A 23,883-nucleotide genomic window follows, 5' to 3' on the forward strand; every position below is an offset into this window, starting at 1 on the left:
CCAATGGAAACGCGCTCCCCTACGTTTGCCCCGCCCCCTGCTGGCCCTGGGAGCTTCACTGCCCAATCAAGCGGGCGCTCTCTACCGCGCTCTAACCAATCAGAGCAGGCTCTACCTCCCCTCCCTTTGCCCCTTCACCCTGTTTCCTCGGACAGACGGACGGCGTGGCTGGCCAATGAGAAGACGAGCCTGGCTTCGGCTCGTCCAATAGAACCGGGGGCACAGGTCGTGACTGGCCAGTAGGGTGGCGGGGGCGGGGCGGCGCGGAGCTCGAGTGGGGCGGTTGGGCCCGCAGGCAGGCAGGTGAGCAGGGGCTGGCGGGGTCGGTTTCCCCCGAACTGGGTTCCCCGAGCTTCGCGGGCACGGCCGGGCCTCTGCCGCCCGGTGGGGGGTGCGGGGTCCTGCCGCGGTCCGGCCTCACGGGGACCGGGAGGCCTGTGCGGTGGCGGGCCTTGCCTGAGGGCTGCGAGGCGCTCCCGGGGGGTCGGGGGTGGCTCCCCGGGGGCCTGGGTTGCCCACGGCTGTCGGAGGAGAAGTCCCCCCCGTACCGCGCCGTGTGTCTGGCCGGTTCTCAGTTAAAATAAGCGAGCTCTGTAAAAAGCTAGAAATAAACACATGCTTGTGGAGCGCGCGTGCTTAATTTTAGGTGGTGTTTTGTTTGTTCTGTTAACTCTGCTAAAGCGGGTGCAGTGTAACAACTCGTGCAGATGCAGAGCAGGGCCCGGGGTGCCTGGGCAGCGAGTGGGAGACGCTCCGCAAGGGGAGGCTTGTGCTTCATCGTTCAGCTTCTGCTTAGTGCTGCCGAGGCTTCTGTGCAGCCCTGTCCTGGGGCAGCGCTCTGGTTTCTCTCATGTGAGCCCAAGACGCTTATTTATGGAGACCTTCCATCTGTGGGCTCCTCCAGTGACTGCTGGGGACAGCTGCTGCCCTTTGCCCCTTGCAGGAAGACTCGACGATTTAATGGCGAAAATGCCGGTATTAACATATTTGTTTTAATCAACAAATGTGCAGGTTTAGTTAATGCCCAATAGTGACTGTTTTATGAAGTCTCACAGTTAATTTATGCAGAAGATAAAGAGTCTGTTATAGGTGGCAATTTAATTGTGAACGTGAGTTTAGCACTACAAAAGTAGTAATTGATCATTGAATATTATTATATCTTGACTGTACAACTGTTCTAGTGGGAGGTGGCATTTAAAACCTATTTTTGGCCTAACTGGGGCTGAATTGGTAATTAGGAGCAGAATTATAAGATGTTGTGTGAGTTAGAATTTCTGAAAAGGTCTATAAAAATATTTGAGCATTTGTATATTCCCCTCAGGTAATTCTTGTGTATGCTTTCTAGTTAGTCTTTGCCCTAAAAGCAGCCTCTGCTCTGTTTGCACAGCACCTAGCTTAGTAAGCTTTGGTGTGTGCTTTTTGCTCCCAAGTAATACTAAAGGTCTATAATTCCCAAGGTCTTTCAGGTTTACGATTGCCTGTTTTTTGAGAACATAAATGACCTTCAGCAGCTTGCAGATTTTAAACCACACTACCCTGCAAAAGAAGGATGATTTTTTTTTTTTGAATGGGAGGGTAAACTTATTTATTCCGTTCATGACATCCTTTTGAACGTTTTTTGTGTTGTAGGACTACCTGTAGAACAGGGTGACTAAAGTGCTCTAATTGGGTGGCTGACAGCTGTGTAATAATTAGCATTGCACAGACTGTTGCCTGCTGTGTTTTTCTTACAAACCTAAGGCAGTACTTCTATTTAGGAGGTAACATGAAATCATTAACCTAGTATGTTTGCAGGGCAACCATCCTTAAATAATACCTATGAGGTTTTACTGCCAGTTTCATGTTTATCTAGTCTTGAGCTGAATATGGATCCACAGAAGCTGCTGCTGTAGATAACTTGCTACACATACCATTTTGTGATACCCCTTCTGGATTTGTGTGGTGTTGGTGAAGTACCAGCAAGGCCTGTTAAGTGAGTGGTGGGTAAGGGTCAGAGTGATCTGTTACTGTAATGGAATTTGATTTGAATAAACTTGAAAATAAACCTACCTTCTGAGAGCAATGCAACAGACAAAGGGCTGCTTTGTTGAGTTTGTTTCTGGCTGGATTTGTGGGTGTTTGTGAAGTGCTGCTCACCATGGAGAATCTCTCAAATATTTCCACGCTCTGTTCTCCAAGATCCACATGAGTTTACTGGCAAGATAATGATGGCAGCAAGAAATCCCTAACTTTCTATATTTGTGTGAAGGCTTGCTTACATTGATTTTTGCAGTGTGCCTTTGGTGCTCGCTGCTGGTGAAACAAAGACTTGGAGCCAAGGACTCTGGGAGGCTGCTGCCTGCTGTGCCAGCTCACATGCTTATATTGACGAGAGGGTTTAGCTCTGCTGCAAAAGGACAATTTTCTCTCAAGTCTGAATTCTAAAGGCTTTTGTAGTCACTGACTGCTGCACCTGATTCTCGCCACTTTCAGACTAGAAGAAGAGTGCAGACTTGAAGAAAACTAGTATTTATTTTCATCTCTTTGCAGAAATGGCTCAAGAAGAGATGGAAATTGATCTCCAGCCAGTGGCTGGTTACTCTGTAGAGAATCTTGGGACGCTTCCCACAGAGCCCTCTGTTCACGCTGCTCCAGTGCTGAGTGAAGGAGGAGGCAGCATTACAGTTCTTCCTGCTGATGACGCTGTTGTCACACTGAACGCTGATGCAACAAGGGAAGCAGCTGCTGAAGCTGACCTGCAGTCAGGTCCTGCCTCGGCTCTCAATGGGCTGCAAAGGCTACAAGGGGTGTTTGATCCACATCGACCATTGTCACAGGCCACGCAGCGTCCACGAGTGCGTCGAGCTCGCACGCAACAGAGAATTGGTGGCTCCCAGAGGACAATCAGTGCCAGGTAAAGCAGAAAGGAAACTGTCTCTGAGCTGTGCTCTTATCAAGCCTGGCATCGGTTTAAAACTGCCTGGTTTCCTGGCTTACAGAGCTCAGCTCAATCCCTGTGTGTGGTTGTGGCCAAATTCTGAGCAGCTCACATAACCTTTTAAGCTCAATAACAGCACAGCGCTTTCTGAGCTCTTCTGGCAGGATCTTTCCCCTTGTGAAGTGAATCCCCCTGTTTTTTATGTTGGCAGTGGCTGTGTTGACGTCTGAGCCCTTCTGTGCTTTCCACCTTGCCTGCAGAGCTGCTGCTCACCCTGTTCCCTCCGCTCTGCCAGATTCCCATCGATGCTCCCTGCAGCAGCGCTGACTCTGGGCAGTTCCAGCCAGCATTTAGCTCAGTGGAGCTTGTGCTCTGTTTTGCATTTCACCTTTGATTTTTTTGGGTCTGCCTGATTAAGTTTTCTGGTGACAATTTCTGCAGAAACTTTCACAAACATAAAACTTAATATTTTTCTGTAGGAGGGAGGATTGTTACCTTCAGGCAAAGAAAATAAAAATTCTGTGTTTAATACCATTTGTGATGGGTTTAAAGGGTGATGAGTGGGAACGCTCTCCAGACAGAAAGAAATCCCCATTTCTGGTTTGTTTTTTTTCTCATCTCTGTAGCTTTTGTAAATGCCAAGGGTGAAATTTTAATTAACTGGAGCATTGCCTTTAAATTCAGCAAGACCAAGAACTCCTTTCCTCCCAGATGATTAAATGTAACTGTACTGTTTGCCCTTGGATTGCATGTGAAGGTCACTGTAGTTCTTAGTGCTAGAAGACAACCCCAAAACCTTCTCTTTTGAATATGAAGGATAATTGCGATGATACCTGAACTGATGGGGGTAGAGGGGATTATGTTTCTATCTAGGGATGAAATTCCAGTAGAGAAGAAGAGGTAAAGCAGAAAAACTAGGCACGAAGTAGTGAATGGAGTGAGACTGATAAAAGCCTTGGGCATCTAATATCACCAGTGGTTTTGGGAACCAGGTCTGAGTTAGGGTTGGAGGTATTGGTTAGGAGTTCCATAGGCTATTAGTGAGCAATAAGTCTTTGCTTTTCTGATCTCTAAACCCCTCAATATCATTGTTACAATGAGAAAGAGATTTTCTCTGTGCTGAGCAAGATAAATGGTTGCTGTATGATACTGCTGATTGTTCATGAAGTGAGCGGGTTTGGGATTGCCCTTCTACCAGAGACAGTCTGTCTTTAACTTTGATACCTTTCTACTGCAGGAATTTTATTGCAAACAAGCTTAGAGAAACGTTCTGATTCTTCAGCTTACCTGAAATAACTGTGGCTTTTATTTCTTGCTTTTCTGGGCTCAGGGCAGCATTGGACAGTTATTTTCAAGTCAGCAGAAGCCGAGAACCAGCTGCTGCACCAGTTCCACGTCTGGAGCCTTCACATATTGCAAGGGATAACCAGGGACACAGCTCAGATGAAACAATAGAAGTGAGCGACTCTGACAGCAGCTCCTCTGCTGAGGAGGAGGAGGTGGCGGCGGTAGAGGCTATGGCACCACTGCTACCATCATCCCAGGAGACACCTCCAGCAGCTAGTTCAGGAGGTTTGTGCTGTGTTTAAGCTTTGTAGAGCCTTAATGCAGAAACTCATCTTGCCCCTTCAAAACTCAGTGGGGAAAGCCTTTCCAGCTTCACAACAGACGGTGCTAAGAGATTATTATGCCTACAGCTGACAGGAGCAGGTTGCTACCATAAGGCTTTCTGGCAAGTGGTTCCAAAGAGCAGTAACAGCAATGGGTGATTTGTACTGTAATGTTAAATACAATATTTTTGCTATGTGCAGGCTGATGCTTATAAGTAATCCTGGAAATGGTCAGAATAACTTCAACTTTAGAGATTAGTGCTTAGAACGCTTCTTCTGTTATATATTATCAAGAAATATTACTGAAGACATCAAGTCACATCTCTGAAGGTCAGCAGTACTTTCGGTTTTCAGAGAAGGATCTGATTCAGTATTTTTTCATTGGTTGGGATTTCAGTCTGCTTCAGTTTAGAGTTTTTCTTTTTATTTTCTTTTTATTTATTTTATCCAGACTCATGTTCACAGGCTGTCACACACTTCAGTTACATTGTTTGTGATGAACATACCCAGTTTATGTAAGAGTGACAAATAGTTAACTTGCTAGTCAAGGTTACTGATGCCCAGAGCATACAGAACAGGATTTTTTTTTACATTTTATTTTACTTCGGCCTCTAAGGAATATCCTTATGCTTCACTCTCTGTACTTAGTTTTGTTTTCGATTGGCCAACACACCATGACACCTTTTTTTTAAGGGTGCATCTATGAGATATCTTTTGAACAGGTTCTCTCTGCTTGCTCTGAGCTAGTCTTACATGTGACAGGAGCTCAAGCTGTTAAGTGCATCTAATACTGTGTGAACATATGCTCTCTGTAGGGTTTTCTGGAATTCCCTTGCCTTTTTTTTTAACTTACATAAGCCACTAGTTTCTGTTCAGCCCAGGACCATAGAGGCTGAAAATGTTATTAACATTAGTCAGGGTTAGCTGATACCTCTCTACTGCACTGAGAATATCTGCCTCGAATACTAAATGTGACTAATAACTCTTTTGTTTTGTCAGGAGATTGGGGAGGCAGTGGTTTCTGCTCTTTTTTTTTTTTTAATATGCTAGTTGTGGTAATCCAAACATAGCATTTCTGTGTGCCCATGCTTTGACAGAAGGGCTAACACAGGCCCACCACAAAAACATATGGCCCAGCAGAACTGATACTTTGGAAAGCTACCAGCTGGAAAACTGCTTAAGTCAGGGTGAACGGACAGATAGCATACGGTAAACGCTTTCTTGGCACATGAAATATGCATGCTTAGATCCCTTGGCAAAGTAACTTGTGCATATTAGTATCTGTCTTCAGGCATAACAATGCAGGGTTCTGTCTTTTATTCAGTCTAACTCTAGACCTGTATGCAGATATATTTGTTTCCAACAGGCCAGAAAATCCTGATAATAATTGCTTTCTTTAAAAACCTCTCCTTTTTCATGGAATATTCTTAAATTCTACTGCTTTCTATGAAAGAAAGCATAAAGGTCTTCAGTACTATGGTTGGTGAACAGAAGGACTTGCACACAGACTGCCTGACCTTCAGTGTCGAGGACACCGACCTGAAGCTTTGTATGTAACCTGTGCCGTGTTTGCACTGCTCACCTTTTGCCCCAGTGATTTCAGATCAAGTCAAGGAGAACTCCTTTTCCCACATTATGTGTCAGTTAATTTGAGCAGTGTTCTCTTTAGTTTCCAGTCAGATCCAAGCGGAGCCACCTCAAGCTTCTGCAGAACACGGCAGTCAGGAAGGTGAAGAGGCTGAAGTCCAGCAAAAGAAGGTAAAGTGGCCTAAATGCTTTTAGAGAGAGATATAATATGGTCAGTGCTGCATTTGTCTAAAAAAGTTGTGCTTTTGTTTTTGTTTTTTAATTTTAATCCCAGAGAACTCCACTAAGGAACCCAGAGACATCAGTTCCTGTTGCTCCGCTGGATGAGGAGGAAGGGGATACCTGCACCATCTGCTTTGAGCAGTGGACCAATGCTGGGGACCACCGTCTCTCAGCATTGCGATGTGGACACCTGTTTGGTTACACATGCATTGAAAGGTGGCTCAAGGGACAGGCAGGGAAGTGCCCCCAGGTAAAATGGACATTTCTGTGCACTGGAGGGGACTTGCTGTCAGGTAGCTTCTGCTGCAGGTGTGGTCACAATCACCAGTAGCTGTTACAACTACTTGTGTGAAGAATTCACCTTTGCCTGCTGTCAGAAATAACAAAATTCACCATTATTTTGATATAACTAGGCCAGGAACAGCTAGCACTGCTTTAAAGGGAGAATTCTGATTTGGGTTTCTCCCCGAAGTAGAGCATTTGTGAGCAGTAGACTCAGAAGTTTGGGAGTTCCAACGCTAAACCTGTAAATGGTTTCAGAACACTGCACTGTGGTCCTGGAGAGTGGAATGGCAGATGGATTCCTAGAAGCAATTAACTAAGCATAAAGAACATGTTATTAGACAATAAATGTTTGAGAACTGGTTTTGGTCAGTTAATCTTCTGTTTTGAACTGTGTCTGCTTTTGCAGCCTTTAAGCAGACCATGTTGTTTAGGAAGCTTGCAGAGTGAACCAAGAAACAAGTTGCATCCTTTAACGTCCATTTGCAAGGGGTAGATCTGCTTTTTAAGGTGCTCCTTTCAGTTTTCTTTCCATGGCTAATACTGATCTCTTTTGATTAGGTCTGTACTTCTCTGTGATGTGCTTCCATTCCTTATTCCTTTTCTCCAGAAAGGAATGTTGACAAAAAATAGGTCAATGAGTACCTTGTAAATAGGATTCAGTTCTGCTGCTTTCTGGGTCAGTGCCTGGAAGCCCAGGATTTTTTTGGCTTTGTCATTTTGAGAGCCTCCATAGTCCTGCTTGACTTTGTGCAGCATTCTGTCCTCTCAACAATAAACTTCCCATTGATGTGTGCTGCGATTAAATCTAAAGAATCACTGTTACCATAGCAAAGGCCCAAACCTTATTTCTCCTATCCCTGTCAAGTTTGTGTGAGCTTTTCTTCATGCACTTCAGGCCTAGATAGAATTCTCAGAGACCTTCCCAACATCTTTGCTCTCTGGAAATTTGTGACTGCTCTGTTCTTGAACGCTACCAACTCATAAGGGCTGCTTGCTCCTGGTTTTTCTTCCAGTGCTGTAATTACTTAAAATTCCTGGGAGAACTCCTTGTTCTGGAGAGAACCTTGCAGCTAAATCACCTTCCCTTCATTTTCAGTTGCTATCCTTTGCGAATGGGCATTCTCTGATTGAATAGCACAGGGTAGCTGTGCGTGGTGCTCTGTATACTAAGTGGCTTGAGTGCAAGTTACTGTGAAATTGCAGCATTCCTGATCCTGCCAGTGACGGCTTCTGGCTGCCAGGAAAGATGTCTTAGCCATTTATTGCTCTGCAAGGCAGTTCTTTACAAAGGGAAGGGGGTTGTTTGATATGAAACTGTTGCCTGTGATATCTTCATGCTACTAAATAATAGAAAAGTCTGCTTTTTAAGTGCATATAATAATTTAATGTTTGGCGGTGTTGACTTGATCTGACTATTCACCACCTCCTTTCTGATCAAAGTGCATTTGCAAAACAGCTTGCAGATGCCATAATTTCTTCCAAGTCCCAACTCAGGGAGGTGTTATCCCTTCTATTTAAGGTGAATCTAAAGTACTAAATGGTCACAGCCAGATGCACAAGATTATTGAAATATCTGACTCCCTGTGTATCACTGGAATCAGTGTGATGTTGGTGTTTCATACTGACACTGGAATGCTTTTATGGATTTGGGCCTATAAGATTTGATCAAAGGAATATAGTATGTAAATAACAGAATTGGGAGTATACTCAGGGGTTCTCAAAGCACCCAGTCTGGATGTTTGCAAAGCAGAAGTTGGGCCAGTGTTTTGTTTTAGATATTTTTTCACCCCTTTGTCTGAATTTTTTTTTTGTCCCTGGAACTTACTTATATATATAACTATATATATTTTTATATATACATATAAATAAAACTATATCCTGACTACGCTGTGTCACTGGTGCTGTTGCAGAAGAAATTTAGTGGAAAGCAAGGAGATGCATTATTAATAGTGCAATAGGGCACACAACCTAAACTGTTGTAGCCATGACTAGAGCTCTGGTGTCCCTATGAGGGACTGTCTTGCAAACACGCTGTGTTACATTTGTGGCTTTGTGGATTTGTTTTCAAGCAGACAACTCCACCCTTCAAAGTGATAAGGGTTTTTCAAAATAATACCTAGCAACTTGTAGGGATGTGTAATTTTGATAGTTGAATTCTAGTAGATGAACTGAACTTGTCTTTTATTTCAGTGCAACAAGAAAGCAAAACGCTCTGATATTGTGATCCTGTATGCTCGCACTTTGAAAGCGCTGGATACCAGTGAACAGGAACGCATGAGAAGGTACAGAGTCTCCACGTAAAGATATGCCCTCGCTGACTGTGTGCCACTGAAAGCTGCAGTCGGGCTTCATCTTCTTGCATTCATTTCCTATATTCTCTAAAGCAATTTGTGTATTCTCTTGGGGATTATTGTGAGTATGGCTGGCTTAAAAACCCAAGGCTTTGCATGTGGCTTACCTTGAAGGAGAATTTTTCTTTTGGAAACACAATTCTTGACTTTGTCTTTGCAGCACTGAAATAGCAAAAGCCGTCTTGGGCTGTATCCTGAAATCTCATCACATGAGAACATGTAGAGTTGTTGCCAGAAAGCTGTATGTTGCTAATTCATCATTAGATAAGAAAAGCAAGGCATGGTTAGAAATGCAAGGGAGGTGAATAGCTGACCTTTTCTGTCATCTTTTCTGCATGCATTAAACACAGTAATCTCTCATATGAATCACTTTCCATCTTGCTTTGTCAAACTCTTCATGTAGCTGTACTTACAAAAGGTCAGCAAGCATTACTATGACTCTACTTCCCTCTCCAACTTAAATGTAGACTTTTTATTGAACAAAGGAAAAGCAGGTATGAAAATGGGGACTAATTTCTTTTCAGTAAGATGCTGTCAAAGATACTATTCTGAAATGAAAAGGCTGTAGATACCAGAGTTCTCCTGAATCTTGTAGTGAATAGAATTTAATTGGGGTCTTCTTCACATATCTCTAACTATGCTGCTGTTCTTTTAATTCAAGAGAAACCTTGCTATCTGGGTAATTATTAGTTGGAAATGATTGAGAAGTAACTCGTGAAGAGAAAAATCTGTCCAGATTGTCACTGCCTGATGGTGTTCGAGCCGTACCTTTAGAAGGGCCATGCTTCTTTTACAGGATTAATAATACAAACCAAACAATAAATAAGTTAGTTAGTTTTTCAAAAGCATAGAAGGTATTTGGATGTTTAAACCTTGTTATCTCTCATGGAGAGGTAGTTGTCCAACTGCTGCTTGTCTCAGAATCTTGCTGCAGCCCTTCCCTGTTTGCCCTGCACTTCCTCTGCCTCCTGTTCTCGTTGGGAGGCAGACAGCAGTGACTGCTTGTCAGTCCGGTGGAGCTGCTGGCAGCGGCTGCTTTGTGGCACACAGCCACAAGTGGAGGACAAATGTCAACACTGATGTATACATCAATATTATTTGCACATAGCCTTGAATTAGGTATAAGATCATGGCGTTTGTTTTTCACATCCAAAAAAGCCAGCCTTCAGGCTCTGGGTACTTGTGTAAAGAATGTGTTTGCGACTGTTAAATAGACCATTTCGCCTCTTTCTTCTGCAGAAAAATTAAAAAATCGTATTAAGAAGCTATAGGGAAATGACAGAATTTTGTGCTTGGTGAACATGCGAGGACAGGTCTTCATATTAAGAAGGTACTTAGACAAGTTAGATCTCCCTAGACCTGAACTACTGAAATAATGCAATATTGTAGCTTTTGAAGTGCAGAATGCAGTGGTCAACATCATAGACCAAATGTGCTGATAATTTTAAAGAATACTGTTGTTTCTTTGCCCTCTTTAACTATTCCTTCATACGTAAAGCATATATGAAAGAGAGAAGTATCGAAGTATATTATCAAAATTGCTGCCGCTAAATTGTGCGTATCCACCTTTAGGCTCAAGGTGAGGTGGTTAAGTATGGCATTCATAGAGAATCTATCTCTGTCTGTCTGATACATCTATATTTTCCTGAAATACAAAATTAGTTACTGGTAGTAGGAACAAGCTTGAAGATCTTGTTGTGTTATGACGTGCTGTATTACTGACATGATATAGTATATGGACATGGATGGTATAGAATTTACTAAACTGTTTCTGTAGGAGAAGAACCTGATTTCTCTTTCACTGTCCTCTACTAGATTAGCGCATTTGGAGAGGGTGAGGAGAAAGGCTGTTGTTTCTATGGAACAATGCTTGAGTGAGTCATTCAGTACAATTGCATAACCAAGAACATCCTGAGGTAAATGTACTGGACAAGTGTGGTACCAAATTTTCTGTTACTTTTGAATTTACCTGAACAGGACCTGTGTTGGGATGAAGCCTGGGGATAGGAGCTGCCAGCCCAGAGAAGCCTCTTAGTTAATACCTAGTCCTAAGACTTGCTTTTTTCTCATTCCTCCAGCTCTTTAGAAAAGGAGCAAATGTTGCGGAAGCAGGCAGAGCTGGAATCTGCACAGAGCCGTCTCCAGCTGCAGGTTTTGACAGATGAATGCAGCAAACTCCGCAAACAAGTTCAGGTGAGTCTCATGCTACTAATACACAGAGGATTCTCTTTATTTTCAACCTGTCTCTTGCATGTTCCCTTAGAGAAGATAGGCTTTCAGTTTTAATAAGCAGAAAGATATAGTAAACTCAATTGGTGGATCATCAGGAGTAACCCAAACGTCCCAGGCTGGCATATTCCTGTATATGAAAACACTGACTTTTTTTGATGCTTCTAAGATTTAATCAAAGTTGCAAGTACAGCTTAGCAGTAGTGTTTTGTGGCTACTGATGTTGCAGGTTCCTCTGCAAGTTCTGTGGTGTCTGGTAAGGCCTTGTAATACAGCATAAAACTTTTTCTGCTCCTTTTTCTCCTAACTGCAACAAAATAAGCTTTGAAAGTCTCTATAGTAAACCTGTAATGAGACCTATTATCACTAGTTAGTCAAGAGCTTTTGAGAAGTAGTTTGTGAAGAGGTATGGCTATTTGCAAAATAAAAACAAAGCAAAAAACCCTAATATTTTGATGAAGGTCAGGCAACATTGTCCTTAAGCACCTTCTGGTACCGTGAGGCCTGGCCTGTTGTTATGTTGGCTACACGCATGGGCTAACAGCTGCTAAGAGGCACCTCTGGCCCCTTAGAATATGAAGTACAGAATATAAATGACTGGTTGCTGAACAACTGCTTCCTTTCTGGCTTATGCAATACTGTGATATTTTGTAACCTATCACAGGTGCTTTTGCAGAATTCCTGTAAATTGTTGACTCTACTGGTTCTTCCAACTGTGAATTATCTGGCATGTTCCACCAGTGCTAGCTTTTGTGAAAGCTTGTTTCATAGCCAGTTTGCTACTTTTTTGTTGTATGAAGTAGATGACATCTAATCTCTCACTGTCTAGTAACTCACTTTTATACATTTCTCTACTTCTGTAATTTTTTTATAGCCTTGGCTATTCATGTCTGTACGTTAAGTAACATCCTCTTTGCTGAAGTCTTCCTGTGTGATGTAAGACAAGGCTTTATAAATTGCTTGCCTCGGTTCCTGCATGAAACTGTATGCTCATCAGAGCTAATGAGAAAATTGGTCTACTTTAAACTTTGGCTTAAAGAGAACATGAATAAGATAAAACTGCAGGTCCATAATATCTTCCTGCACTACTTTTGGTGTTAAATGATAAAGGATCCAGTCTAACTGAATTGAAGTCGCATGTTATAAAGATTAAGTGCCCTGTGTTCTTTAAGCTCCGTTTCAGCATTTATACTGCATTCATCACTGTCCCATAGTGGTTAATGTGAATGCTGGAAGCAATTTTAAAGTGCTTGTTTATACTAAGAATAAACTGAAATAAAGCAATTTGCTGGGGAGCAGAAAATCAGCAGGAAGTCTGGAATAAGTCCCTGAAGTTGTTTGATTATATTTTGAGTATATACGTCTAACTATTTCCTTATCTTACAAGTGGTAACAGTAAAGAAACTACTCGCATAGAATCATTTAGGTCGGAAGAGACCTTACTCGGCTAACTTAAGCATTGGGTTGGGCTGTTCAGGGCACTGTCACACCAGGTTTTGAGTGTATGCAAGCAGATGACACAGCCTCTCTGGACCCATCCCATCGTCTGACCATCCTCAATGAGAATTTTTTTTCTTAATATGTAATCTGAATTTGCCTTGTTGCATCTTGAGCCTGTTGCTCTGGTCCTTTCAGCAATCAATAGTACTCATGGCACAATAAAACATGTTTAACTGGCTTACAAAGCTGTAAGTCAATGTAGAAAACAAAGTGCTGTGGGACTAGAGATGAAATGTGTGAAATGTCCGTACATCCCAAGGGAGATTCAGTGTGGCACAGTTCAGCTGCGTAGAACTTTACGGGAATAGTTATGATGCTTGTTGCTTGCATGCAAAGCTTGGTGTCTGAAGTTTTACAGAAAGCAAATGCTGTCCCTTTTCTCCCAAAAGTCATTGTGTGAACCCTTTTTTGTTGCTAATGAGCTTGAGAGCTGTTCCTCATCAGCAGTCATGTCACTAGTTATGACCTTTTTTTTCAGGTTTGTATGCATTTTTCTGTGCTCTTGTGCATTAACAATCTTGTCCATTGTACTTTGGAGTATTTAAGATGTTTGAGGCTGGAAAAGGGATGGTTTGTACATGTTTAGCTAAATGAAAATATGCAAGAAAAGGAATGTGAAATTGAGGGAGAGAGGGTAGCTCACTGAAACTCTGGAAGAACACTCTCAACAGCTTTTCTATATGTAAACCTGCAGTGTGTACTGTGCCGAGCTATATGCTGCACACTGCCGGGCAGGTTCAGACTTGCACTTTGGAAGCAAGGCTACCGAAGCCTTGCTTTTGCATGAAGTTTTTCCTTTGTGAGCACAAAGAACTTGAGAATCGGATGCGAGCTACTGCTCTACTCTTTCTGAATCTGCCAAAATGTTCAATAGAAGTTCGCTAACAATAAGCAAACCACCTCTGGCTTCTGGCATTAATACCACTCATCAGCTGGGGTAGGAGATTCGTTTTTGCCTGTGGGAAACAGTAGCTCTGTTGGCATATGGAGCAGGAAAGGGAGGACTGGCAGGGAAGCAACAGAAGGTTGCACGCTGCTATGAAGGGGAAAACAAGTGTAATGGTGAGCCTTGTGGAGGTCAGTTTATATTGCTCAAGGTATTGAAAAAGCTTTAAGATAAGATTTTTCAGAGCATCCAAAAATAATTGGATGGCAAAATATCAATAAAAATTTTTGAACCTAACAACTTTAGAAAAATTTTAGGCTAATGATTTTATTGCATGAAAATCTGACATATTTGTGATGTTTGTGTTCACCTCCAGTTGATTTCTGGGGAAGATCCATAAGGAGTAAGTACAAACTGCTATTTCATTCAGCTGTTACTAACAGTGAGGCCGATTAAAAATGCTCTGTGGCCCTTTGACTGAATTGGAACCTGCAGCAAAGGAAGGTGGAAACCCTGCAATGCTGCACCACAGCTCCAGGTTGCAGAGTCCTGTGTTGATCTCCATTAACTGCAGGGCTGGGGCTGCGTTGTGCAAGAGTCTGCAGGAGCGCAGCCAGAGAGTGACAGTCATCTGATAACCTCGTATTAGCTATTAAGACTGTAACCTGATACTCAAAAGAAAACTATTCTGAATTTCCTGTAGCTGGTTGCTTTGCTTTCCTATTCATGCTGCTCTCGTCCTTTGATTTCTCATGCATGCGCCTCAGGAAGACTTCTGTATATCCTCCTTTTTCCCCAACCTGTGTTCATTCAAGCTGAAATCCAGGAGGTGGCCGTAGTGTATGCAGAGAGATGAGTGTGCCCTCGAGGCCATGAGTCAACACCAGGCATCAGGAAAACTCTGCAGAGCATCTCAAAGGAAGGTACAGGCCTGCATTACCAGAAGAATGTTCTTTGGAGCGCAATTAGTGGAATTTGTTCTGCAGTGTAACATTTTTAATCACCTTGGTAGCATGTCTCCTGTAAGACTTGCTGATTCTGCTGGGTTTGTCCACTGTGTTTAAATGTAAGCATTGTACTAATAGTCCTTGTGGTTTTAATTGCCTGGTTTCCTTTTTAATAAGTTGTGTAAAAGTTGAATGTGGAGTGCAGGTGATGAGGAGAGCTTTGTAAACTCCCCAGAGCAACAAATAATTTTGATTTTTGATCCCCAGTGGTGATGGTAACCTTCTGCCTTTTAGAAATAATGAGTTTATTAACCTTTTTATTAAAATACATTTTCTTCCAAGTTACCTGTGATTTCACTGACTGCTTACTCTAAGCCTGAAGCTACATTGTAAGTGTCCTGGCACACCCCCTACCCCTTTTTCCTTCCCAAGTTGTTTTGTCTTCACTTGCTCTAATGGGATCATCTTGAGTCTTCAGCTTTGACTTTTGTTCCCTTGAGGAATTTGCAATGAGCTTGATGCAAAGTAGATCAGACCTCTGTAAAATAACAGAATGACTCTCCTCTTGAGCAGTTTCCAAATGTTATAGGTCTTACTGATAACTATTAATGTGGAGCTTGATCTTTGATCTTGCCTCTTTGAGAACTGCTGCTTTTGCTTAGACATGAGTGAAGTGGTAGTGGCTGGTTCAATATTGAAGCTAGCTTGCAGTCTGCTAATATATTCACATCACTCTTTTGGGCCTTAATTGTTTAAAAATTACATAGTATTTGAAGCATAATCCATGTTGCTCAGACAACAGAAAGCAAGCAGCAGTTTTCTTTATTACATCACCTCATATCCCTGGGGTTCTGTACTGTCCATTTTTGCCCTTGGATTACAACAAGGTGGTCAACATGCTTTTTTGAGGGGCATTTTTAGTTGAGTCACAATATGCCAGTGCCAGTACTCGCATGCCCACCTCATCCTTGATGATCTCTGCGGAAAGAGGAATTTTAGGAATGCTTTATTGCTGATGGAAGCTGTCCTTGGCTGTGTCTCTGCTGAACATCCTTGAACATTCATCAGTTGAGGTGGGGGGAGGCGGTGGTAGAAAACAGGGCTGGAGCTCTTGAGAGTTGTCTTGTTCCTGGAATTTGCTGCTCAGGGTTTACAAGAACAGGGTCATCTTCATTAAATAGACTGACTTGTTTCCTGCAACACCCTTTGTGTTGAAACTTGGGCTTTTATTTTTTTATGGGGTATTCTGGAAATTCTGGAAAATGGTTCTAATTGACTGTCTCTTGTGGTTTAGCTGCATGTAATACTTGGCAGTTCATTCTCTTCTAAACAGCATTGATCTGGTAATAATTGTTATTGGCTTTTTTGTGTTGCCCAAGAGCCCTCTCGTTCACAGGGTCTAATACATACAATAACAGACTTTGAGTACATTCTGCCAGAACATGCATAGCCTTTTGAAAGCTTTTGTCGCTTGCTGTCATAATTGGTAGACTTGGAAATTCAGCATTTCAGGAACAGCATGGAAATAGGACCATATTTTCTCTTTTTATGTGAGAGCAAGTACAATTGGAGCATCTGGAACAGATGGCACAGAAGGTTACATCGCCAGTGACGTATTAAAGCTCTGCTGGGTCTTTTTCTTTGCAGGAGCTGAAGGCTCTGGTGGCCCAGCACAACACAAGTGCTTCTCAGCAACCTGGCAGCTCCCGCACCTGCCCCCCAGGCAGCCTCCCCTCCAGCCAAAGCCAACGCAAGTACCACTTGGAGAAGGTTTTTGTGGTGTCTCCGACTGGGAACTGCAGAGTAATGGCATACTGTGACTCGCTGAGTTGTCTCGTGGTATCACAGCCTTCTCCACAATCTACTTTTATTCCTGGTAATTAAGCAAGTCAAGATTTGGGAGTTCATAAGTGGAAGTTAAATGTTTTCTACTTGGCTGCCTCCTTCTCTTGCTTGACTTTTGCACGTACCCTGTAAACTAGGAATACTCGTAAGACTTCCTCTGGTTCATCTGGCCCCTGCATTGGGAACTTCTGGCTAGCAAAGTAGCTTGTTTTCCCCCATCACTTCTAGGGCAGAGTCCTAGCAGAGGGTCTCTGGCTCTTCTGTTGCAAACTGCCCCATCCACAAGAATGTAAAAGGTGTTTCTGGTATTCCTCAATGAAGATGACCCTGTGCAAAAAAAGGTGGTTCTTCTGAAAGAACAAGGGGCAGTGCGCTAGGGCACATGGTGAAGCTTCCAGTGCTTGAGTGAGAAACATTGCTCTCCAAATTGGAGGTGGATTGGTCCACACACAGCTGAATTGTCAGTACTCTTAAAAGGAGGAGGTGGGGAGGGCAAATACCTTCTAATATGAATGACAGGAGCACTGTTTCCCCAAGAAGTCCTGGGCAGCCTTTTTTCTGTCTCACTTACTGTCAAGCACAAGTGACCTGACATCTGGACCAGCACCAACTTACTTTTTCACTGAAACAGATGTAGCATCAGGAGTCTGAGAGAGTTTATTTGCAAAGTACTTCAATGCTTTCTGAATGATGAAACTTTATTTGCTTAATGGTTTGGAGATTAATGTGCCTTGTCTGGGCATAATAAAATTTTCTGCATTCAAATGACCTTATTTTTCTGGCTTGTGGAGCCAGGGAATGAATCTCTGAATAGAGGCTTTGTGGTGACTTGTAGCACACAGGTCAAGTTCACCTGTAAGTGTTCTTTGCAGTGACACTTGTTCTCTTAAATAGCCATGTAATCCTACTGTGTGTGTTTTTATCTAGGCAAGAATGTCTTTGAAGAAAGTGGCTAAAGAGCAGTAGGCCTTTGTAACAAGAATTGTAACACCGATATTGAATTTTCTCTTGCTGGCTGGGATCCTTAGGGATTCAGCCCTGTTGCCATTTGAACTAGAGAATGTTTTGTGGCTGTTCTTACCCAGAACTGGAAATAACTTTTATGTGTGCGTCCCACCACAGGCTTCAGTACCGACACTAGCTCTGGCATAAAACTGCTAGTTCTGTGTGTATGCTGCATCATGATAACCTGCTTTATCCTTCTCCTCTGACAGGTTGTGGTGTTAAGATGATAAGCGTGGCCAACCTGAAGAGCAGTCAGTACATCCCCATCCATAGCAAACAGATTCGAGGACTGGCTTTTGGCAGCCGAGCAGACGGCTTGCTGCTCTCTGCTGCTCTGGACAACACTCTCAAACTCACCAGGTGAGCCTGCTGGTTTGGATTGCACCTCTCTGTGTACTACTCTATTCTTCCTTACACAAATTGAGCTTTTAAAGAATTAACACTACAAATATGCTTTTAACTGTCTTTACCCCAGTCACTGTCTCACTCTTGCTTAAACTGGATTCTTTTGAGGTGTAAGCACTGTTCCTCTCATGTAAAAAGAGGTAAATAAATAATGAGAGATGTAATCTGGAGAGGTGAACCCTGTGATCTCGGGAATATGCGATATTACAAGATTACACCAGAGTCACTTCTCCTAATTGTTTCTGGAAAAGTAACTTAGCTTTCTCTTTCCAGTAAGGGAGCTGAGCCCCTGCTCTGAGATTTCCTTTCCCGGTCTCCAAAGATCAATCTGGAAAAGGAAGCATTGGCCTGGAAGAATTATAAAGCACTTGACAACATCCAAGTGATTATTCTGTCTAGATTTTCCAAATTCGTGTCTGGAGTAAAGGAAGAATTAATTCAAAATTCAGTCTAGAGAGATGCTTCTGTTTAAAGACTTTAAAAAGCTAGATCTGCTTACCTTAATTATGCTATTTTCTCATCAGTAGATGCTTGTACAATGGGCCAACACTTTGCTTTTCTTCTGCAGCTTAGCAACAAATACTGTGGTGCAGACGTACAATGCTGGCCGTCCTGTCTGGAGCTGCTGCTGGTGTCTTGACGATACAAACTACATCTATGCTGGATTGGTCAATGGCTCTATTATGATATACGATTTGAGAGACACAAACTCTCATGTCCAAGAACTAGTCCCTCAGAAGTCCAGGTATGGCATAAGGATTTTTTCATTCCTCTCAACTTCACTAATGTTCATTAAGCTAAACATAGCTTCTTCCATAAATCACGCAGCAATTGTAGTAGTTGAAATTGTTTTATGTGAATCTGTTCTTCAAAAATTCAAATGTGACACAGATCTGAGAAGTCTCTCATGTCTGCATGGTGTATGTGTAACTTAGTATGAGTGCTTGGCCCCTGTGCCTTTTTAAGGCACACAGTGAGCAGAAATGGACCACCACAAGTGGAGCTGGGTTTAGTATTTAAAGGACAAATTACAAAGAGGTGTGCGATGCTGGCATCTCTCTTACTCAGGGAATCAAATGCTGATTTATACACATCTGATCTGTGCTGTCTGATGCTCCTTTAAAACAGAAGCTCAGTAGTTAAGTTGAATTTCATTTATTCTTGACAAACCCATTGAGGTTCCTTGCTTGAAGGACCGTTTTGTAGCCTGCTTAGCCCCTCTCTTTGTGATGTGGCTGGAGAGACTGCAGCTCAGAAGCAGTGAGGCAGAATGCCTATGCTGACTCCTGCCAATCATACTTCCAGGTGCCCCATGGTATCGCTGTCCTATCTGCCCCGGATGGCTTCAGCGTCACTGCCCTATGGCGGAATATTAGCTGGGACCTTAGAAGGCGCCTGCTTTTGGGAACAGAAAGCTGGCAACTCCTACCGGCCTCATCACCTGCCACTGGAACCTGGAGGATGCATTGACATTCAAACGGAGATCAACACTCGGCACTGTCTTGCGACGTACAGGCCTAGTACGTAACAGCATGCATCTGCAACATGCTTCTTGGTGCCACTCTGGCCTCCTGTTTGTTGAGTTCAACAGCAGCTTTGGTGCTGAGGGCACAGCAAAAATGTATTACCTGCCCTAGCCAGAGCAGCAAGTGTCTACACGCAGCTAAAAGTTGGGTGAGGGCAAAAAGAGGCAGCTACAGGGTGGTGTTGCTTGTGTTCCTACACTTGTTTGTGATTAAATTTTCCAAAGGTTACCTTTTTTTATTTTCTGCCATGCAGGTAAAAATAGTCCGTGTGTGCGTTGTGTGATGATGGAACTGACTTGCAGCCCACTGACAGAGGCCTCTGAAGATGTGGTGTGTTCTTCTAATCCAGTTCAGACCTTCAGTGCTGGGCCCACCTGCAAGCTGCTGACCAAGAATGCCATTTTTCAGAGCCCGGAAGATGACGGCAGTGTCTTTGTGTGTGCTGGTGATGAGGCATCCAACTCTGCCCTGGTATCTCTCATTCCTTTCTGTGTGGTGGAGGGTTTTGTTGTAATTCGTCAGCTAGAAACCTTATCAGTCACAGCATCAGTGTGTTTTGGAGGAAATTGTCTTGTAATGCACATTACCCTGTGCAGGTTGGCCTGTTGTATTTGCTAGAGCAGGTGTAACTTTGATAGCATGGGACACTCGATATTAGCCAAGGCCTGTGGTCCACGTCCGTTGGCAGGAATGTGGGCAGCAATCCTGTTGTTCACCAGAGGAATGCAGTTGAGCACACTGGCACAACTGGGCACTGCAAGTGGTGCAACAGGCTTGGTGGGAGAGCTGATGATGATACATGCTGTACGGGATGGACACAGGCTCTTTAGGAATTTTACAGGGAAGATGAGCAGAAGGGTTGCCCTTCATATGAAAAAGCAGCTTAGATGCAGAGGATGAACAAGAGGCGGTGTGAGAGCTCATGAGTCAGGGTCTGAGAAGAGGGCAGTTGGGGTGACATCATGCTGGGAGTCAAAGACCACCCAGGCAGGATGGGAAAGCAGGGAAAGGGTCCTGTAAGTAACTCGAGGAAAGTCTTTTTCTCTAGAGAGAGGAAGCTGTTTTGGATGGGAGGGGAGAAACCTGCAATCTGTGACCTTGTTTGTCCCACAGCTCTGGGATGCTGGAAGTGGCTCCTTGCTGCAGAAGCTGCAGGCTGACCTGCCTGTGCTGGATATCTGCCCTTTAGAAGTGAACCAAACCCACCTCCTGGCGACTCTGACGGAGAAGATGGTGAAGATCTACAAGTGGCAGTGAAGAGCAGTCCCTGTGCCTGCCACAGAGGGACTTTCCAAAGATGCTGCTGATTAACCCCGTACAACTGCTTAGTCCCAGTCTCTGCTGTCTTGCACATGCTGCTCCCAGGAGGTGGGAACCACTCCAGCACCTTCCTGGAACTACCGGGAGCTGGGATGTGCTGGTGCCTGGAGCAATTCCCTTCTTTCTCCATCTTCCTTTATTAGGTCTGCCCTTTATTTCTTCTTTGGTCAGTTTTCTTCAAACTCCGCAAGCTGCCTCAGCGCAGCAATAATTCTTGGACTGTCTCCAGCATGTGTTGCTGCACTTTCTTTCCAGTGTGAACACAGCACAGGGACTTGCAAATCTCTTCTATGAATCAACAAAATTAGAGGAACTTGAAGACCTAAGACTCCCACTGCACTTTCTCCTGGAGTCCTGCTGTGATTGCTGGATGATGAAAAGGTGGCAATGCTGGCATGGCTGATACTCTGTGTAAAAGCAAGTTCACTGTTTTAGGGAACATACTCCTGTGTTCTTTTGAAGGTCTAAGGTCAGTTGGCAGTTATTCCATGATGGGAACAGACCCTGTTTTGTGGCCATGGAAAGAACAGGCTTGGAAAATCTACAGAGAACTCTTTTTTTTTTCCCCACGAGCGTATACTCTGCACTGTAATTCCTTAATTCTCTGTCCCCATTTCCATCCCCTTCTCCCTTCCCTGCTTTACCCACAAGCAAACTTGAACAGTTAGTTGTGGAAAATGAAACTCTAGTACTGGAGAAGTACAGGTAAAGAGGGTGGAGATGATTCTTGTCCTGTTTGCTGCTGCAATCCATGGTGTCCTTTAAAGACAGCAATGGACTGAAACAGCCAGTACCTTGGAAAAGAACACTGGCTGCTTTTGTGGATTGGGGTTTTGTTTTGGTTTTTTTTCCCCCCTGACAGCTTTGAGGAGCTGATGGAAACTCAGGGATTTCATCAGCGTGCTTTCACTGACCTTTTGCCTTCCTTGAATCATAGTTGCCAGCTCACTGGCCGGTCACAGCTCACTTCCAGTTGTATTTGTGTGGAAGCGTGCTGCAGGCTTGCTGGTTTATGTCAATCTGAGCCCCTGGAGTGGGATCACAGCTCGGGAAATGTATGCTGGCCTAGTGGATGCTGAGCACCCTTGCCATAAAAATGCTAAGGGGTGCGAGAACATTTATCTCCAGGTCAGATCATGAAACAGGACTTTGATTTCATTTTATGTTTAATGAAAACAAACTTGCAAGGATGTTGGAAGCTGCAAGATCAGTTCCCTGGGCTGGAAAAGCATCCCTCAGCTCACCTCTGGCTGTGGAACTCAGCTTCTGTCCTGTAGGGATTCAGAGTGCCACCTCTTAAACTGCCAGAACAATTTTATTTTCTGAAGTCTGGGGCACGCACAGTATGATTCTGCTTGTTTTACCTCTTAAATGAGATTGCGAAGATCTCTTAAGTTTATATATTTCTGTATAGTATTTTGTTGCTATATTTTTATATACTGTAAAAAATAAAGCGTTTATAGTTACCAAATATAACTGGTGCTGCTGTTCTTTAAAAATACATCTCAGCAGTGTACAGTGCATGTCTTGTGAACATAAACAGGCATCCACATATGCAGGTAAGGTTTCTCATGCTTTGTAGTATTTCCAAGTCATGCTGAGCTTCCAACTAAAATAGTGGAGGCTTTTAGTGAGCGGGTCCTCACTGAGCCATGCTACTCTGACCAGGTGATAGGAAAGGATGGGGTTGAACATGGTCAGGCCGTGCACCTGGGACATCCTTTTAACTGGGAATAAACTCACTGGTGTGAGACTTTTTGACATTTCAGCAATGATGAGGAACAAAGCGTAACACTGTGAGAAGGTCTCTGGTAACACCAGCTAAAACCAGAAGGAGCAGGCTCTTCTCTGCCAACTCAGTGCAATGAGCTGCTTGTTCTCAGCCATTCTGGGGCATCGTTTATGCTCAGTCAATTCCAACTCTTTATTCCCCACAAGAAATTTGGAAAACTTTAAACATAGGAAAAGGAATTAAAAGACCCCTTAGCTTTTCGTTTCCTAGGTAGCACTTGTTTTCTACTTTATACCACCCTACAGGAATACAGGTACAAACTTAAATGCTATTAAAATAATAATGGAAGAGGATACTTGCATATTCTTTGTTTTCAAAGTCAGATTTTTAAGAAAATTTTCGAAGATTTGAAATGTGAAGAACCTTGTCATACTGTCCTAGTCACAGGTTTGGTGCAGGCTCTGGGAAAGAGCACCTACATTGTGTGCAGAAAGCCATCAGCATCAAGGGCTGATAAAAGGTCAAATGTGTTAATGAAATATTTGCTCATCTCTGCCTGGAGTCAAAAGGGCAGATTCTGAGATGGAAGGAATTAAAATCCGTGTCTCTGCACTGTGCAGGGTAGCTGTTGTTAGAGGCTGAGCTGTTTCGCTGGTGTTTTAGGCAATAAGCCACCATGTGGCTATTTCTGCCTCTGTCTCTGGGAAGATTTTGTTATCGTGGAGCAGGGCGGCCCCTTGGCAGTTCCTGTAGTAAATCTGATGTGAGGTGATAGGTAAAGCTGGGCAGTGCTGTGGCTCCTGCAGACAGGGCCTTGCTCTTAGATGTGCACAGGCATTTTTAAATATTTTTTTTTCCAGCCTGTTGTGAGGGAACACCTTTCCTAATTTTAATTCTTATAAAAGCAGGCCTGAGGAACAGCACCGTGTTGGCCATCGCTGGCTGCGGTGGCAGCTTGGCAGGAAACCCAGGGGCCAAACACAATCGAGCTTGGGCAGCCCTCACTGCTCCCTATGGAGGTCTTGGGGGCTGGCAGGGTTTGTAATGACTCGGGGGTGAGACTTCAACAAACCTAATAAAAGATGTTGCAGATGACAAAAGGTACTGCTAAAAATGTTTGAGCAAAGACATGAGCACAGCTTGGTGTGCAAGGCAGGACCTGCCAGTGCGTCACTTGGCTCTGGCTGTGCTGACTGCTTCCTGGAGGGCATAAAAGCAGCTATTTTATGTCCCCCAGACCAAATTGGATTAAAACCAGGTAACGCAGCAAATGAAACAAGCAGCTTAAGCTGAACTTTCTTATGCTGAGGTAGCCAGAGCCTCCCTGTAGGATTTCACTTAGTTCTCTTTTTTGATTTGCAAGGAGAGATGGCAAGATATTTCTGCTAATGTAGATGAGCAGGTTTTCTATCAAGGCAGTAAATGCCTTAGCAGACCTGGCTTTCTGCTGGTTTATGAAGGAGAGAGTATGAGGAAAAGGTGTTCAGGGAGAAGGAAGAGGAGAGGGGGGAAACAC

At 43.5% G+C, this 23,883-nt stretch overlaps 1 protein-coding gene across 1 annotated transcript; it reads left to right on the forward strand.

Annotated features, from left to right (window-relative positions):
• The first annotated feature begins 225 nt into the window (after positions 1-225).
• Positions 226-22,111, forward strand: RFWD3 (ring finger and WD repeat domain 3). The gene is made up of 13 exons (XM_065848405.2): positions 226-303; positions 2,530-2,893; positions 4,248-4,489; positions 6,197-6,285; positions 6,389-6,586; positions 8,812-8,903; positions 11,051-11,165; positions 16,182-16,410; positions 17,594-17,744; positions 18,358-18,534; positions 19,095-19,309; positions 19,569-19,786; positions 20,429-22,111. Exons 2-13 carry the CDS (start codon positions 2,532-2,534, stop codon positions 20,570-20,572), a joined length of 2,232 nt encoding a protein of 743 aa, XP_065704477.1. The 5' UTR covers positions 226-303; positions 2,530-2,531; the 3' UTR covers positions 20,573-22,111.
• Positions 22,112-23,883: the final 1,772 nt, after the last annotated feature.

The sequence above is a fragment of the Patagioenas fasciata genome, chromosome 13 (assembly GCF_037038585.1).
Source record: "Patagioenas fasciata isolate bPatFas1 chromosome 13, bPatFas1.hap1, whole genome shotgun sequence".
Taxonomy (NCBI): domain Eukaryota; kingdom Metazoa; phylum Chordata; class Aves; order Columbiformes; family Columbidae; genus Patagioenas; species Patagioenas fasciata.